This window comes from Uloborus diversus, chromosome 2, assembly GCF_026930045.1.
Source record: "Uloborus diversus isolate 005 chromosome 2, Udiv.v.3.1, whole genome shotgun sequence".
In the NCBI taxonomy this organism is placed as follows: domain Eukaryota; kingdom Metazoa; phylum Arthropoda; class Arachnida; order Araneae; family Uloboridae; genus Uloborus; species Uloborus diversus.
This window is the reverse complement of record NC_072732.1, coordinates 88,734,593-88,750,571: the sequence shown is the minus strand read 5'-3', so window position 1 is coordinate 88,750,571 and position 15,979 is coordinate 88,734,593. Positions and strand designations below refer to the sequence as shown.

The 15,979-nt window shown below is 38.1% G+C and overlaps 1 protein-coding gene across 1 annotated transcript in view; it reads left to right on the top strand.

Moving 5' to 3' along the window:
• The window catches only part of LOC129235279 (cytoplasmic dynein 2 heavy chain 1-like), a 288,399-nt gene that overhangs the window by 33,613 nt on the left and 238,807 nt on the right, over nt 1-15,979 (top strand). Inside the window, 3 exon segments of the mRNA XM_054868999.1 lie at nt 1,459-1,719; nt 2,061-2,293; nt 14,585-14,833. Of these exon segments, the coding sequence (XP_054724974.1) occupies nt 1,459-1,719; nt 2,061-2,293; nt 14,585-14,833 (743 nt within the window).

Below are 15,979 nucleotides of genomic sequence, written 5' to 3'. Positions count from 1 at the left end.
GGGTGTCTTTTCAGTTTTGCCGATATTTCATTTACTCCCCTTCCCCCTAATTTTCAGTTTTAATCATACCTTTTGATGCATTTAAGGGGGCAGACATGAAATGTCGGCGAAACTAGAGACAAACAATTTTTTGGTAACTATTTGACCTCTGCCTGTAATGACCATTAACTTAAATCAATTGAAAAAAACTACATCAACGTGAGCGAAGTCGCGGGAAAAAGCTAGTCTATGTATAAGCGACGAAGTGAAAGATTTGTAGAATAGGAATTTATTGAGATTGGATATTCTTTAATTTATAAATACGAATTAGAAAACTATTTAGGTGCAGGAGTTTTAAAATCTAAAGAGGAATAAGTAGTTCCATATAGATTAATCTCTTCTGATTCTATTCCTATTTTCCAAAGCCATACTTTTTCCCTTACTGTTAGATCTATTGGAGGAATACCAGTCAAGGTTTACAAAGCGGTGAGTGAGCAAGTTCTGTATGCTCCGGTTACAGTGAGAAGTGCCCTGCGTTGAAGAGTTAGTAGTTGCTTTTCTAATTTAACTGGTAAGCATCTTACCCCACAATCCTGCTGCATAAAGTATAGTGCTTTCAAAAATTTGACTGTAAATCAGTCTTCTTTTTGCTATTCGAATCCTCCAATTTCCACCTGCAAGGCGTTGTAAACAGCTTTGTTTGTAGAAAGTTTTGTGCTTAATCCAATCAATGTGGGCATTCCATGTTAGAAATTGATTGAAATGCAGGCCAAGATACTTGAAAACTTTTGTTCATTCAATAAACTAGCCACCAAGGCGTAAAATGGAGGGACGAACCAGATTGCGAGGAACTTTAAAAGGAAGAGCCATTGTTTTGTTTTCTGAAGCTTTCAGATTGTGTTCTAGGAACCAATAATGGAAGATTTTGAGAGAAAAATTGGCATTAGCTTGAAGCAGTTCACTTGTGCGTCCGTAAGACTAAAAAGAGAAAGTCATCAGCGAAGGCCTGCTCCTTGGTGTGTTCCGGCCATGGAGCTGTTAAGAGCGAGGCTGCCACCAAATTCCATAGCTCGGGACCACTACAAGAGCCCTGTGGACAACCTTTTGTTTGTGGAATTTTGAGAAAACATTTTTTGAGGATTTGAGTGCAGTGGACCCCGAAAAAGTGTTCGGCCATGGACCTCCCGATATTTTAATCGAGCCCTGGTAGTTATTAAAGGTTTTCGCCCTCGAAACACGTAGATGCAATTTGCATTGAGAATTTCTGTCTAATTGCATTGGTTGAAGAAACCAATTCTTCAATATGCCATAGAAGCAAATACCGCCATTTACTGTGTAGCATCATTTGGAAATATTGTTCAGATCACACGGAGAATACACATCTTAGCCAATTAAAATTAAAAATCTAAAGTTCTGCTTTCTTCTCGACGTTTATTTGGATATCAAACTAAAACACATTTCTGGTTCTTTTTATTACAGTCATCTTCACTCCATCAGATGAATACAACTATTGGAAAGAAATGCAGGGCAGCCTTCCCACTCAAGACCAAAGGGCAAGAGCAGCTTTGTTTTGTGAGCTCATGGAGCCATTTCGGACCCTGTTCGAGCCTGGAGCGTCTTTCAGCGAAATGAAAGACGCCTTGGAGACATCCTTCAACATTCTGGATGATGTTTGGAAACAAGATGATCATTCACCCGGTTTTCCAGCGGATAGGATGGTCAATCTCATGGACATAGTAGGTAGGTCTTCTCTCTGATATATATAAAAGCAAAGGTATCTGATTACTTGATTTATTTTTAGTGCACTTCATTCAATTAAAATTAACATCTTTAAAAAAAATCTAATGATTATTTAGCATATCTATACGTATCATAAACAGTTTCGTGTTAAATATATCTTTATGTGGTAGTTGTTGGAAATGTGATAGGTGAAGAGTTCTCTACAAGAGTTCGACAACACAACTTTTCACCAATTTTTCGATAAATCTTATTTGATTTTGAGTTAACTTATGAAAAATAAAAGTAACGCTATTGAATGATATGTTTTTTTCTACTTTAATTGTTTGTTTTATCTTTTCTAGGCAATACTATGGGAAATTTTATTCAGACAAAATTGCAGGAATTGGACTTGTGGACTGGGAAACTTTCCCTGATAGAGGATCAATTCTTACAGAGTATAGATTTGTGCGAAACGTGGATGGATTTATGCCAGAAACTAACGGTCCTTTTCTGGCCCAATTACACTCCACACCCGTGGAAAAGAGGAGTTTTTGCGCCGCCTTACCTCTTGCATTTCTGTAAAAGACTCAACGAGGTGAAATTTTCTTTCGTAATTTTCAATGTAATGGGGAAAAAAAACGTATTAATATAACAATAGTTACACAGGGTGCGTAAGAAATAACCCCTACATTTTCTGCCTCAGCTTCTAGGACTATAATAGTGTGGCGTTAGTCATTGGTATGGCCTGAGATTAATGGTGTCCCATTTTAATTGATGCCCTGCATTAGAGTTAACATTACTGTATTGTATGCCTGTACTACAACAACATTACTGTTGAGTGACGAAGCACACTTTAATTAGACGGAATGCGTCAACAAACAAAACTTGCAGTGTTGAGCGAAAAACAGTTCTTGACAGCTCTATGAAGGATCTCTCCGCTTTCAACTTATTACTGTATTGCGCACTGTTGCTGATTTTGGAGCCGTGATGTTTTACTTGTTTTCTGGGCACCTGATTTCATTTCGAGAAGACATTTCATGGTTGGAACGTTTCTTTGATCTCGTTCCTTTCGATTTCTGTCTCTCAGGTTATTTGAAGGCTAAAGTCTACTAACGTAAAGCGAGAACATTACAACAGCTCAAAGCTGCAACCATTTAGAAATTGCAGCAATATCCCCTGAGCTGACCAGGAAGGTGGTGCAGAGCTTCAGGGAGAGGTTTCAAAAATCCATTTAGAATATGAACGTGGGCGTTTGGACGGCTCAATTTTCAGAGTGATTCAGGGTACATAACTAAATGATGAACATTATTGTTTAAGAGTTAAAAAACATTTTTCAATAGGCTTTTATTATTGCTTTGTTATTAACATTTGAAATGTGGAAGTTATTTTTGCCGCACTCTGTATTATGTAGTCGAAATCCAATGTATGTGACAGGAAATGTAAATTCTTAGTTTTTCCGTAATGCATGGCAATTATTAAAAATTCTTTTATTTAATAATGAATCTGAAACTTTAATTGCCCTTCCCCACGCCGAAATGCTAGAGAATGCTTTTCTCAAGCTAGAGGTGTACGTTCTCTTTTTAGCAATGTTTTGTGTATTACTTTTATTTTTTCAGTGAGTGAATCATTTCTTGATTTGATTTTGGTCTCATTATTTTATCATTGTTTGTCAATGGACACTTTTTTGTTGGTAATTTGGGTCTACTTTCATTGTATTAAATTTAGCATATATATACAGGGTGAGTGCGATCGAATCTGCCGTACGAAAGGGGATGAGAGAAGAGCCCAAGCGGGGTATAAAACCACCCATTATCGTATTACCCCCCCCCCCCCCACACTTAAGCATGTTGATTTCCTTGTTTAAGAAAATGATATTTTTGTATCGAAATAATAGTTTTTATATTTTATTAAGTGAAAAATACAAGAGATAAGAATAAGCAGAAATAAAAAAGCATTACTTTCCCATGCTTTTCACAAAGGAAAAATCATTAATAAAAAGTTGCACTCTAACATCAATGAGTACTTTAGATCGATCTTCAAAATTTACAATAGATGCTGAAATTGGTCGCCGCCACACCTGATGCATGCTTTCGCCTTTTTGCGAACTGAAACAACCGTTGCTCCTAGTGAAATTTCATTTCTTAGTTTTACTACTGCTCCATCAAACCGGTTGCGCAATTCCTGCAAATTGCACTGTCAAAAATGAAGCTCAATTTTGACGATTCTGCAATCCTCGAGCACTATTTCGTTATTTTTGGCAATCCTTTCGTCACCAAATCACGTGATATTTGACGAAACCAGAAATCTCAAATTTTTGACGAAATTATTTCATTCTAATTTCGTCATATTGTAGTGCATCCTGAGAGTTTTCGTTTCACTCTTGTACTCGCTCGTTAAATTATCCGATATCCTACGGTTATTATCCTAAAAGATTTATAAAAAAAAGGTTAGTTGCTGAAATTTGTATGCCTAATGAACCCTCTTTTGTTTATGGTTACATTTTTGTGCATTGTTGTATTTGAAACACATTAAAATTGAAAACGAGCCGTTCGATTTGGCTTGAAATTCTGTGTGTTTTTTTTAACTTTGAGTCATCTCCACGTTAGGCTTAGCTAGCGTTACTTTTTATTTGCAAAAGAAAATGTTTGTTTGTTGACATTTGCTTCCGAAAAAGTACTTCCTTTATTTCTTTAGACAATTGACAAAGATGTCCAAAGCATTTTTTTATGGATTTAAAATTACATACACTCCTGTTTGTGAAAATTGCAACACCACGAAGGACTTACGCGACTGAGCTGAAAATTGCAGAAAATGGAAAGTAGGGCATGAATTGCAAATGATTAGAATTGCAGACCGGTAGCGCATGCGTATGCTGAGCAGCGCCCTCTGAATGGTGGATCGACTCGAATATAAATAGATGGCTATAACGAGGCGTGTATGATTATCAGTGGTTATATGCTAGAGTAAACGTTAACTGAATTTTTACTATGCCTCTTCAAAGAAAGAAAGCGAAATGTGAGCAAATTTCGGAATTTGAACGGGGCTGAATGGTTATCCTTCATGAAGCTGGATTGTCTTATCGTGCAGTAGCTGCTCGTGTGCAGCGTAACAGCAGCACAATCATGCGTGTTTGGAAGCAGTGGACGGACGAGCTCGGAAATCCGGGAGTGAACCCCGAAATGTGACGTCAGCTCGCGGTAACAGATACCTGGTGCGTATGGCGCTGACAGACCGCACAGCTTTTTCTAGACAATTGGCAGCACAGTGGTCAACAGCTACAGGTGTTTCATTGTGTGCTTCATCAATTCGGAGACGTCTGCTGCAGCGTGGGCTGCGCGCAAGGATTTCTTTATACATTATTCCGCTCACGCAAAACCATCGCCGACTGCGGCTACAATGGGCCAGTGCGCATAGTAGCTTGCGTGCTGATCGGCAGCAGGTCGTATTTTCTGACAAATCCCACTTCGATTTGGGGCACCATGATGGCTGAATTCGTGTCAGGCGCTATGCCGGTGAACAGCACATTCCAGAGTGCACTATCGCAGGGCTTCGCAACCGGTGTGCCGCGACACACTGGTGCGCCGTGACAAGGAACCCGGTGTGCCGCGGTATTTTCGTCGTTATATAAAAAGAAAGAGCCTTGATGTATTTCATTATAAAGTTACGATCAAATGGCGTTTGTATCGTTCTGAAACTTCTCAATTCCCCCTGTTGATCATGTGCAATAAGAATAAGACATACCTAACAAGGGGAGAGGTGGGAATCCTGAGGGTAATAAAAAAACGGAAGAGTGCAGCTGTCTTTACTTTTACCTGTTGCATACGTTGGCGCCAACGATCAGACATGTATTGCTTTTGAAGATTTTTTTGTTGATCTTATAAATTGCAAATCAGAAAAAATGAAAAAAAAATTTTTTTTTTTCAAACTTATGTTCGCTATTGGCTTTATTATTATTACTTAGTATTCGGCTTAATTTAGACATAAATTATTCACGCTCAATTCACCAGCAGTGACATTGACTTGTCTTCATACGTTCAGTGTATTCTCCGGACTGGCACAAAACATCCGCTTTAATTACGAATGTGATATGGAAAAATTCTTGGTTCGAGAAGGCTCATCAGCTGTTAAGTCTGCGACTGAATGTACTGATACAGATGAACCTCCAAGTAAAAAGGCAAATAAATCGCTGAGTAGGCAGTACAAGGAAGGATGGATACTGTCTGTCTTTCACGAGAAAAGCTCCCGCAATTAAGTCTGAGCCCGTCTACTGCCATAGAAACCGACTTCGTTTATTTTCTGCAAGGGATATAGGAAGACTTTTTGGGGCCATTTCACTACTCGTCTGCGCGCCTTTTTGCAGGCGTACGGGTTTTTCCAACACTAAGCTTCCCTTGAAAAAATGAGACGTGCCTCGTTGCTATAGCAGTAGACACAGGCGCAGACATTTCAGCGGTGGCTTTTCTCGTGATGGTCGGACAGTACCTGGCTTTCAGTTTTTCGTGGATCGAAGATGTAAAATCACCAAGACCTGAGAACCTGGGAGAAACTTTCAAATGAAGCGATGTTCCCCAGCAAATTAAAATGTCACCTGTCTACTAAACATATTTCTTACCTAGGCAAAGACTTCGGTTACTTTAAGCGATTGCAGGAAGAGAACTCGAAGCAAAGTTCCTTCATGAAAGCCAGCGCAAAAGTTCAAGAGGTTATCTATAACGTTGCACGGTTAATTGCTAAAACGAAAAATCCACACACTATCGGTGAAACGCTTATTTTACCCCAGGAAGTGGTCCGAGTGCCACTTTCTGACGACACTATCGGGTGACATAGAAGCAACATTGGTTGAGAAATTAAAGGTAGCTGGAAAATTTGCATTGAAAGTTGATGAATCAACAGACATCGGAAGCTGTGCACAACTCATAGCCATTGTGCGCTTTGTTGATGAGGGACGCATCAAAGACTATTTTCTTTTCTGCAAAGAACTTCCTCAACGTACAACCGGGGATGAGATATTCTGCGTTACACATGGATATCTGAAATGTAACGGGATCCAGTGGCAAAATTGCACGAGTGTTTGCTCCGACGGAGCTGCTGCAATGACAGGACCTATCATAGGGTTCCTGTCGAAAGTGAAAAATCGTAACCTAAGTTTTCAAACCATACACTGTTTCCTCCATCGTGAAGCTCTCATGGCAAAGAACTTAACAGCTGAAGTCCTGAAAATCGTGAATTTCACAAAATAGAGGTCGCTTAATTCTCGCCTTTTCTTCGTACTTTGTAAAGAAAGGGGAACAAATCACCACTCCTAATTTTTTCACACAGAGATTCACTGGCTTTCACGTAGTGTGGTACTAGCAAGAATTTTTGAATTGAGGGATGAAGTACGACAATTTTCGGTTTTAAAAAGCGAAATGCAAGAAGATGGAATTGACTCTTGGAAATGAACCTATTGAAGAGGTGCAACAGATGAAGTATCTGGGTATTATCGTGGATAATAAATTGCGATGGAGAGAACATATTTCGTATGTGTCCAACAAGTGTGAAAAAGTTCTTCTCGGTTTTATGAGAATTTCCAAAAATGTTTATGGTGTGAAGACTGACGTTCTTAAACTAATCTACAAGCAGGGCATCGTTCCACTTATTTCCTATGGTTCAAGAACTTGGGGGAACTCCTTGCGGAAGAAAACAAATAGTAAACTCCTCAGAAGAGTTCAAAGAAGATTTCTGATTCGAATTGTTAGGACATACAGGACAGTTAGCTACGATGCACTTTTTGTTATTTCAGGACTTCCACCTATCGATTTTGTCATTCTAAACGACATTGAGGCCAGGGGTATGATGTCCAAACCTCGTTCATGCAATTTTTTGAATGGCAAGCTACCCATCTCCAGTTTACCTCATCCTTCGAGTAGAAAGCCCATTACTGTTGTAAATTATGACAGTATCATTCTTGATCATTATAATTTAACTTGTTTTACGGATGGTAGCAAGTTGGAAGGCAGAGTTGGGCTGGCTTTTGTTGTATATGAAAATGGAATGGAGAAAGAAACCGTCCAACACCGCATACCTGATGAGTGCTCTGTTTTTCAGGCAGAGCTTTTGTGCTTGAATCTTGCAGTAAAATTGCTTCAGGATTTCTATAATACGTCTGGAACTGTAAAATTTATCATATGTACTGATTCATTGTCCTCCCTTTTCTTATTATGCAATCCAGCTAGCACTGAAAGACTTGTGGTGGAAGTTCATTCTACTCTTAGTGCGCTTGAAAATGCTGATGTTCATTTCACCTATATTAGAGGTCATAGTGGAAATTTCGGCAACGAAAGGGCAGACCAACTTGCTAAGCAAGCGACAAGGCGTGGTACTGACTTAATCATGGATATTCCTGGGTCTCACTGGAGGTTTTTGGCAAGGGAGAGAACTATCGCAGACTGGAACACGGAGTATCTTGCCTCCTCAAATGCACGGTGGACAAGGAGGTTCTTCCCTACTGTTTTTCATCGTCAGCAGTGCAGCTATTTTTCTACAAATTTTAAACTGTCTCAATTTCTCACTGGCCATGGAAATTTTAAAAGTTACTTGTTTAGATTTGGCATTTCGCCAAATTTGCTTTGTGACTGTGGAGTTGGCGAGCAGAGCGCTGAACATATTCTTCTGCACTGCAGTTTACAAGATGGCCATAGGACTGTCTTCAGAAAAGGTTTGGCAAATTTTTCCTTATGCTGGCCGCCTGTTTTCTCGGATCTTGTTAAAAGATCCGAGACTTTTGTCATCTTGTCTGATTTTGTTAACAGTCTAAACTTTTAAAGTTTCAACTTTTTATGTTTTTTATACTTACTCTTGTAAGCCTCGTGGCATACTGTGGAACACGAGGAGTTTTTAAATTGTATTAAATAAAATAAAAAAAGTACGCCAGTTTGTTGCAAGACAAATATTGGCCGGCAAAACTAGTGTACAGGGCTGATATTTTTGAACACCTTAACGAATTGAATCGGAAAACGCAAGAACAGGGAGAGAATTTGGTTACATGTATGAACCAGCTGAACGGGTTCACATCCGAAATTCAGCTGTGGAGAGAAGTAGAGCGTGGCACATTGGACATGTTCAAACGGACCGTCAACATGGTATGTAAAGGAAATGGCATGGAAGAAAAGCTGCTGAATGTGGTGGCAGAACATTTAGTCATACTTCAGGACAAGTTTACGCACAATTTCAAGAATACTAACATAGAACAGTATGACTGAGATAACTGGATTCGCGATATATTTTCTTCATCTGCGAATGCATCAGTTAAAGACCTTCCTTTGAAGGCGCGAGAAGAATTTATGGACCTCAAGAGCGACCGTACTCTTAAACTTAAGTTGAGTGAAGTGCCTCTGAACAAATTTTGGTTGCTGGTTAAAAATGAGTATCCCACCATCTTTTTTCTTGCTATTGATATGCTGCTACTATTTTCAACTACATATATTTGTGAACTCAGCTTCTCAGCCCTCACACTTATAAAAAGCAGCAAGAGATCATCTCTAAAGAGCCTGGATCAAGAACTTCGGATAGCTCTTTCCAGCATAGAGTCGAGCATCTAACGTCTTTGCTCCTGAAGGCAGGATCAAGTGTCTCATTAATGTCAAACGGAAGTTAGATGCTTGGTTTTAATTTCTTGCTTGCTTCTATCTTGAAACATTTTTCGATAAATCGTATAGCTGCAGTCTGCACTTTAACGACATGTTCGACACAAATGCTTTGAAACATATCAAGTATAATTTTTTGTAATGTCTGATATAGGTAGTTTTGTTGTTCATTATCAACCTCAATGCATTCGAAATATTTCTATTTTCTAAATAAATTTAAATACATTACGTTAGTTATATAATTGTTTTATTCATACCCAAAAAGTCCTCTCACCCACCCCCGTATTTTTATCAGTGAATGATAAAAACATTTCTATATTACCATTGCGAAATTAAGTTCAGTGTGCCCCGTTGATCTAAAAATTTCTTAAGTGTGCCGCAAAGTAAAAAAGGTTGAGAAGCACTGCACTATCGAACGCCACAGTGGACGAACACCCGGAGTTATGGTCTGGGGTGCTATAGCATATCATGGATGATCACAATTGCTACGAATTGTGGGCAATTTGAACAGTACCCGATACACGTAAACGAAGTTTTACAGCCCCAAGCTATTCTTTTCCTGCAAGGATTGCCAGGGGCTGTATTTCAGCAGGATAAATGTCGTCAGGACATGTCCGTCCACATGTCGCCAGGATTGTCAAATCCTACCTTGATTCGTAGTAGGTACAGCTTCTTCCTTGGCCTGCATATTCCCCGGATATGTCACCGATTGAACATGTGTGGGATTTCGTTGGGCGGCGTTTCAATCGTGATCCTCGTCCTGTTGCTTCGACAGACGAACTTTGGCTGCGCATACAAACAATATGGAATGCTCTTCCTCAAGCAGATATTCAAACTTTGTTTCACTCCATGCCGAGTCGTGTAGCAGCTCTTATTGCGGCTCGTGGTGGCCACACAAAATACTAATTTCTATCTATTTTTATTGTTTGTTTGGTTTGAAAATGTAATCTTTTATTTGTAGCATTAGCACTCAGCTGTGTATTAAATTTCATTCCACTATGATGCTTCCTTCATGGTGTTGCAATTTTCACAAACAGGAGTGTAAAAAATTCCACCTTAGCTATAGTAACGCAGATGATAAATACAGCGCATTTACAACCCAAATTCAAAATAATAGAATACTTAACACTTTTTGGGAAAAAGTTTGTTCTAACCAAATATAAGTGCAAATTAGGTATTTAAATGTTCGTGACACCTTCCTTAGATCTTAAAGTGCGCATTTCATTTCAAATATACTCAATTAAAAATAATTTTAGACGGAATAGTCCAAAAGTTTATGGTGATGAAGATTTACATTGAGTAAAAAAATTAGAATATTCAAATTAAAGGGGGGAAAATACTTTCAAAAGAAACAACATCAGTACTAGAATGCGTCATATTTTGCTGCATTCAATGCTTTAATCCTTTCACACACGAATTCTACCGCTTGTTTACATTAATCGTTTCGGACACCGTTTCCATACCCTCTTCAATGCGGAAGAAGCTCAGTTTTGTTGGCGGGAACCAGGTCTTGAACCGCTTTCTTTAGATTAGACGGTGCCACAAATTCTTGATTGTATTGAGATTGGTAGAGTTGCTTGACCAGTTTAATACCGAAATTCCTCTTTCTGATTAAAATCTATGAGTCCATGGGGAGTTTATGGGGACGGTTTAACATGCGGGTTTCCGTTATTTTTTTCGCTTGAATAAAAAAAAGCTTGGATGTAAGCAAACGGGGGAAGCACACCGATTTATCGGTTTAGAGAAGAATTTTAAGCTGGTGTGTAATGATGTAGGATGTACACTGGTGTTTGGCGGTGTATCGGTGCTTCGCCCAGTCCTAATTCCCAGTTATCATTTTACACATTTTTCATTAACTTGAATCTGAATCTGCAATAATTAGTTTTACTTTTTATTGAAATTGTCTGTTTGTATTTTTGCATTAATAAAAATTTGTTTTACATCTTTTACGTGCCTCTTTTTTCAACAATTACTTGTCTTTTTTTAGGCAGGGGGGGGGGATGGCAGGCCCGTTATTTTAATTTGTTTTCCAATTGTGGAAGAGGGTGTACACTCCTTAAAAAATTTATAGAAAGCCAACTGAAACCACAGTCACTCATACGTAAAGACACAAATGTTCAAAAATCAAGGCAGGAGGGGGGGGATCGATCCCTATGACTGACTCCCCCCCCCGTAAATGACGATCAAAGTGGGTAAGATGCTGAAGTTAGGATTTGACCACACACACACACACACAAATCTTATAAAATACAGTGGAACCTCGTTAAAACGAACTTTAATGGACCATTAAAATCGATTTTCCTTAACCGAATACGTCTTATCCGAAACACAATAAACAATAGGACCGGGATTTCAAAAAGTCCGTTTTAGCAGTAATTCGTTTTCAGCCTGTTCGAATTAACGAGGTTCGTCTGTATTCTCAAAAAAAGAAAAAAAAAAAAAAGCTAATCACGTCAAGAAAAAAAAAAAAAAGAAATAGACTCAAAAAATTAACATGCTCAAAAACGACGAAATTAATTTGACGAAATTAATGCTCTCAAAACTACGAAAATGATTGTCAATTTGACGAAACTAGAATGAAGAAATATTTCGTTACATTTGACGACAGGTTCGCTCGGGACATATCTCTGGAAGCGGCTTTATCTAAAACGAAGAAAATTTCGTCAAATTTGAAAGTCCATTTCTGAGAGTGTGGTTACTTCTGTTTTGTATACTTCTTATTAGAATCCCAAAAATAAGTCCACTGGTGTCAAGTCTGGCGATATAGGCGGCTAAGGAATGAAACGTGTAAGACCAATACATTGAAGATACTATTAAGTTATAAAATTCCGAACAACATTTGAAAATGAGCAGAGTTACCACCGTGTTGAAAAATGATTTCCGCTCTCTCCGAATCAGGAATAGCATCCAGTAAGACAGGCAAATGCTGTTCCATGAACTCTAAATATGAGCTTCCTGCATTAAAACACCTTAAAACATGCAGACCCATCAAATGATCGATGATTACGACCAGCCAAACATTTAAACTAAATCGAGTTTGGAACTTGGGGTTGAAAATGGGTTTTGTTCAGCAGACTGATGCCAGTTATGCAAAATTATCATGCCCCCTCGAGTGAATAACAAATCATGTGTTCACAGTATCACCGTTCTGCCGATGTTGAAGAGTATGTACTGGACCGAGTAGTGGAAAACCCTGGTGTGAATTTACGCACGATTGCTAGTGAAGGTGGACTTTCACAACGTAAAGTGATGAAAACATTGAACCAAAACAAGTATTACCCTTATCATCTTACACTAGTACAACAATTGCGCAATTCACATTTAGAAAAGTGGGTAACATTTTGCAGATGACTACTAGCCCGAGACACTGAAGAACACCATTTTCTAAGAAAGATATTGTGGACAGATGAGTCATTGTTCACTAGAGAGAGCATCATAAATTTGCATAACTGGTATCATTATGCTAAACATAATCCTTTTTTAACCCGAAACTCATCGTTCCAAACTCGATTCAGCATAAATGTTTGGCTTGGCGTAATAGGAGATCATTTGATTGGTCCGCCTGTGTTTCGAGGTAACCTAACAGGAAACACATATTTAGAGTTCATTGAACATCATTTGCCTGGCTTAATTAATACTATTCCTGTTCTAAAGAGAGAGGAAATCATTTTCCAACACGGTGGAGCCCCAGCACATTCCTCAAATGCCGTTCGGTAGTTTCTAACTGAACAGTATCCCCAATGGATTGGTCGTGCGGGCCCCATTTCTTGGCCACCTAGATCCCCAGACCTGACGCCAGTGGACTTCTTTGTTTGGGGATTCTTAAAACAAGAAGTTTACAAAACAGAACAGTTTGCAGGTATTGAGCGACCGGCTTGATGAAGCAGTAGTGTAACTAAGAAAAGGAATTTCTCTAAGAGCAACGGTTGTTTCCATTCGCAAAAGAGCAAGAGCGTGTATCAGGTGTGGCGGCGACCAATTTCAGCAGCGTTGTAGATTTTGAAGATTGTTTAAATGTGCTCATTGTGATGTTAGGGTAACTTTTTTAATGTTGTTTTTTCCATTGTGAAAAGCACGGGAGAGTAATTTCTACTTATTGTTATCTCTTGTTGTGTTTTTTCACTTAATAAAATGTTAAAATTATTATTTTCATATAAAACTGACATTTTGTTAAACAAAGAAAGCATCAAGCTTTCCTGAAACAAAAAATTTAAAACACAAAAAAGCGACTCTTCGCTGGTTTTCCTTTTTCAACGAATTTAAATTTTTACATTGTTTCAAACAAAAGCCCGAATTTTTGCTGAACTTGGAGTCCAAAATGATTTGTTGTTGTATCATTTGAAAACTAGTAAAATGGGCCAGTTTTTGGTAGATTTGACCGATTAAAGCTCATACGGTTGTTTTTGAAAATGTCGCTTGAAGTCTTTGACGCCATTTCAATTCTGAGTGTGTCCATCGCTTCAAAGCTTGTAGTTCGCTGTAAAATGCTACTATCTTGATTGGAAAGGTATCGATTTGTAGGATTTAATCCGCTCTTTCCAAACATGTACTTATTTTCCTTTTAGGTTTTACAGGAATCTCAGAAATTGGCCGTTTTCTCAGAATTTTTTTTTGAAACTTATTTTCCTTATATCCACTATAACTCTGTTACGGTTAAGGATTGGACACGATAATGGGTAGTTCTATACTCCGCTTGGACTCTTCTATCACCCCCTTTCGTATGGCAGATTCAATCGAACTCACCTTGTATAGAGGTAGATAAATTTAATGATTCAGGTCATGGCGTATTTTGTTTCTGTAAACGAAAACATATTATAGTTTTGAATAGCAAACAAAAAATAATGCAGAATTCTGAAACAACTCCTAAAAAAGATGGTAAGTTTACAAGATTGGGGAAAAAAGAACACTGAACGAAATATATTTTCCTTTCAAACACATCTATAATGTTAAAATCTGTCTTCGATTATCTGCTTGTCCGGATATCTCCTCACGACTGGTCAAACTCGTCAAATGGGCGTCAAGTCCGTCGCCAAATGACAAGCAGCGCCCGCTGGGTGAGAGCAACGAGCAGGGGCGGTGAACCCCTAGTGCATTTACTTGAAGTTAACCTTACACTTACCAAATTACTACTAGTACGTAAAAAAAAAAAAAAAAAAAAAAAAAAAAAAAAAAAAACTGAAAAAAAGTTTTTTTTATAGTTTTTTTTTTTTTTTTTTTTTTGCTGGAATAATATTTTCTAACAATCTAAAAACGTTTTTCAGATTCTAGTTTTAAGGAGTGTTCACAGTCAAGTTCAGGATCTTCTAACCCCAGATGAAGCATCTCAGATGGGCTTATCTGCTTCGTTAAAGCCCCTCTTAGCTCTTAACCCCCTGAATTGCAATCCATATACAGAAGTTCTGTGGGAAGCAGCCCTCGCACAGCATGATCATGCCACAGCTCCTGCTAAAAAACGAGTCGCTCACAAATTAAGAGGTCGACTCGGCACTTCTCAAGCTAATCCTCTTCAGGTAAAAACCAACGTTACCAAAAGATGTAGGTACTTTTATTTTTTCGTCAGTAGTAAAGCCAGTTGCGTACGTTTTGGAGGCCATTTTCCTGTAGTTTGTATTACAACAAACACATTGATTTGAAAAAAATATATATATTTGGTAGAAACGACTTTTCTATAGCAGTTCTCTCAATCATAGTTGTAGAAATGCACAATTTTTTCAATTCATTAGAAAGAAGTTGTTACTGTCTGCGATATCGGATTTGAAACTTGGCAAGTTTTAGGCCTCCTACACATTACACTTAAGGTGGTTGGTAGAATTAACTTTTTGAAAAAGTTGACTGTCAACTAATTTATTGGCGTTTTTCGTTGTTTTCGCACAAGACAACTACTTTTAATCAATGTTCGTTAGCGAAGAAATGTCAGTAGATAGTTTTCCTGTAGTACCTAAATATATATTCCCTCAAAAGTTTATAGAGCTTGAATTCAAACAAAACTAAAAATAGTAACAGTCAGAAAAAAGCAGCTGTAAGAGGAAGATTTGGTTAAAAAAAAAAAAAAAAAAAAGAACAACTGGTATGGAGCTAACAAAACATTGGTCTTGTCTGAGAATATTAATAAAGTAATAAATATTAATCCGAAGTTCTACAATAACGTCAAATAAAAATCTAAATCAAAGTTCGAATCCATATGCCTCCTCCATACTAAACAGAGTTGGGAGTGTAGTAAACTAATAAGTTCGACTTCAAAATGAAAACTAAAAATAATGATATAAATTATATCATTTAGCGTCTATATTATAAACGCTCAGAAATATGCTGGAGGGAATTATAAGAACAACATGTTTTATGAAAGGCAGGGAGAATCGATTAAGAATAAAGGTACAAAACAATTGTTAATCACGAATGTACACGGGGTTCAACCATTGTGCATATGAAAATTTAATTCCAATAATTTAAAATTTTATAACATTCCACTACAGCTGGGTGACTTGATGAGATCGTCTGTTGAGCGTTTCAAATTTTTAGTTTCGCTCCAGTAGCTTAAAGCTCGACCTTCAGCGAGTATCTTTCCTCTTCGAGGGTTGACTTAAAGGAGAAAGTGCTATTTGTGTTGAGTTGAGTAGGGTTACGGTCCCTATACCCCTGCGGAGGTAACCGAATTT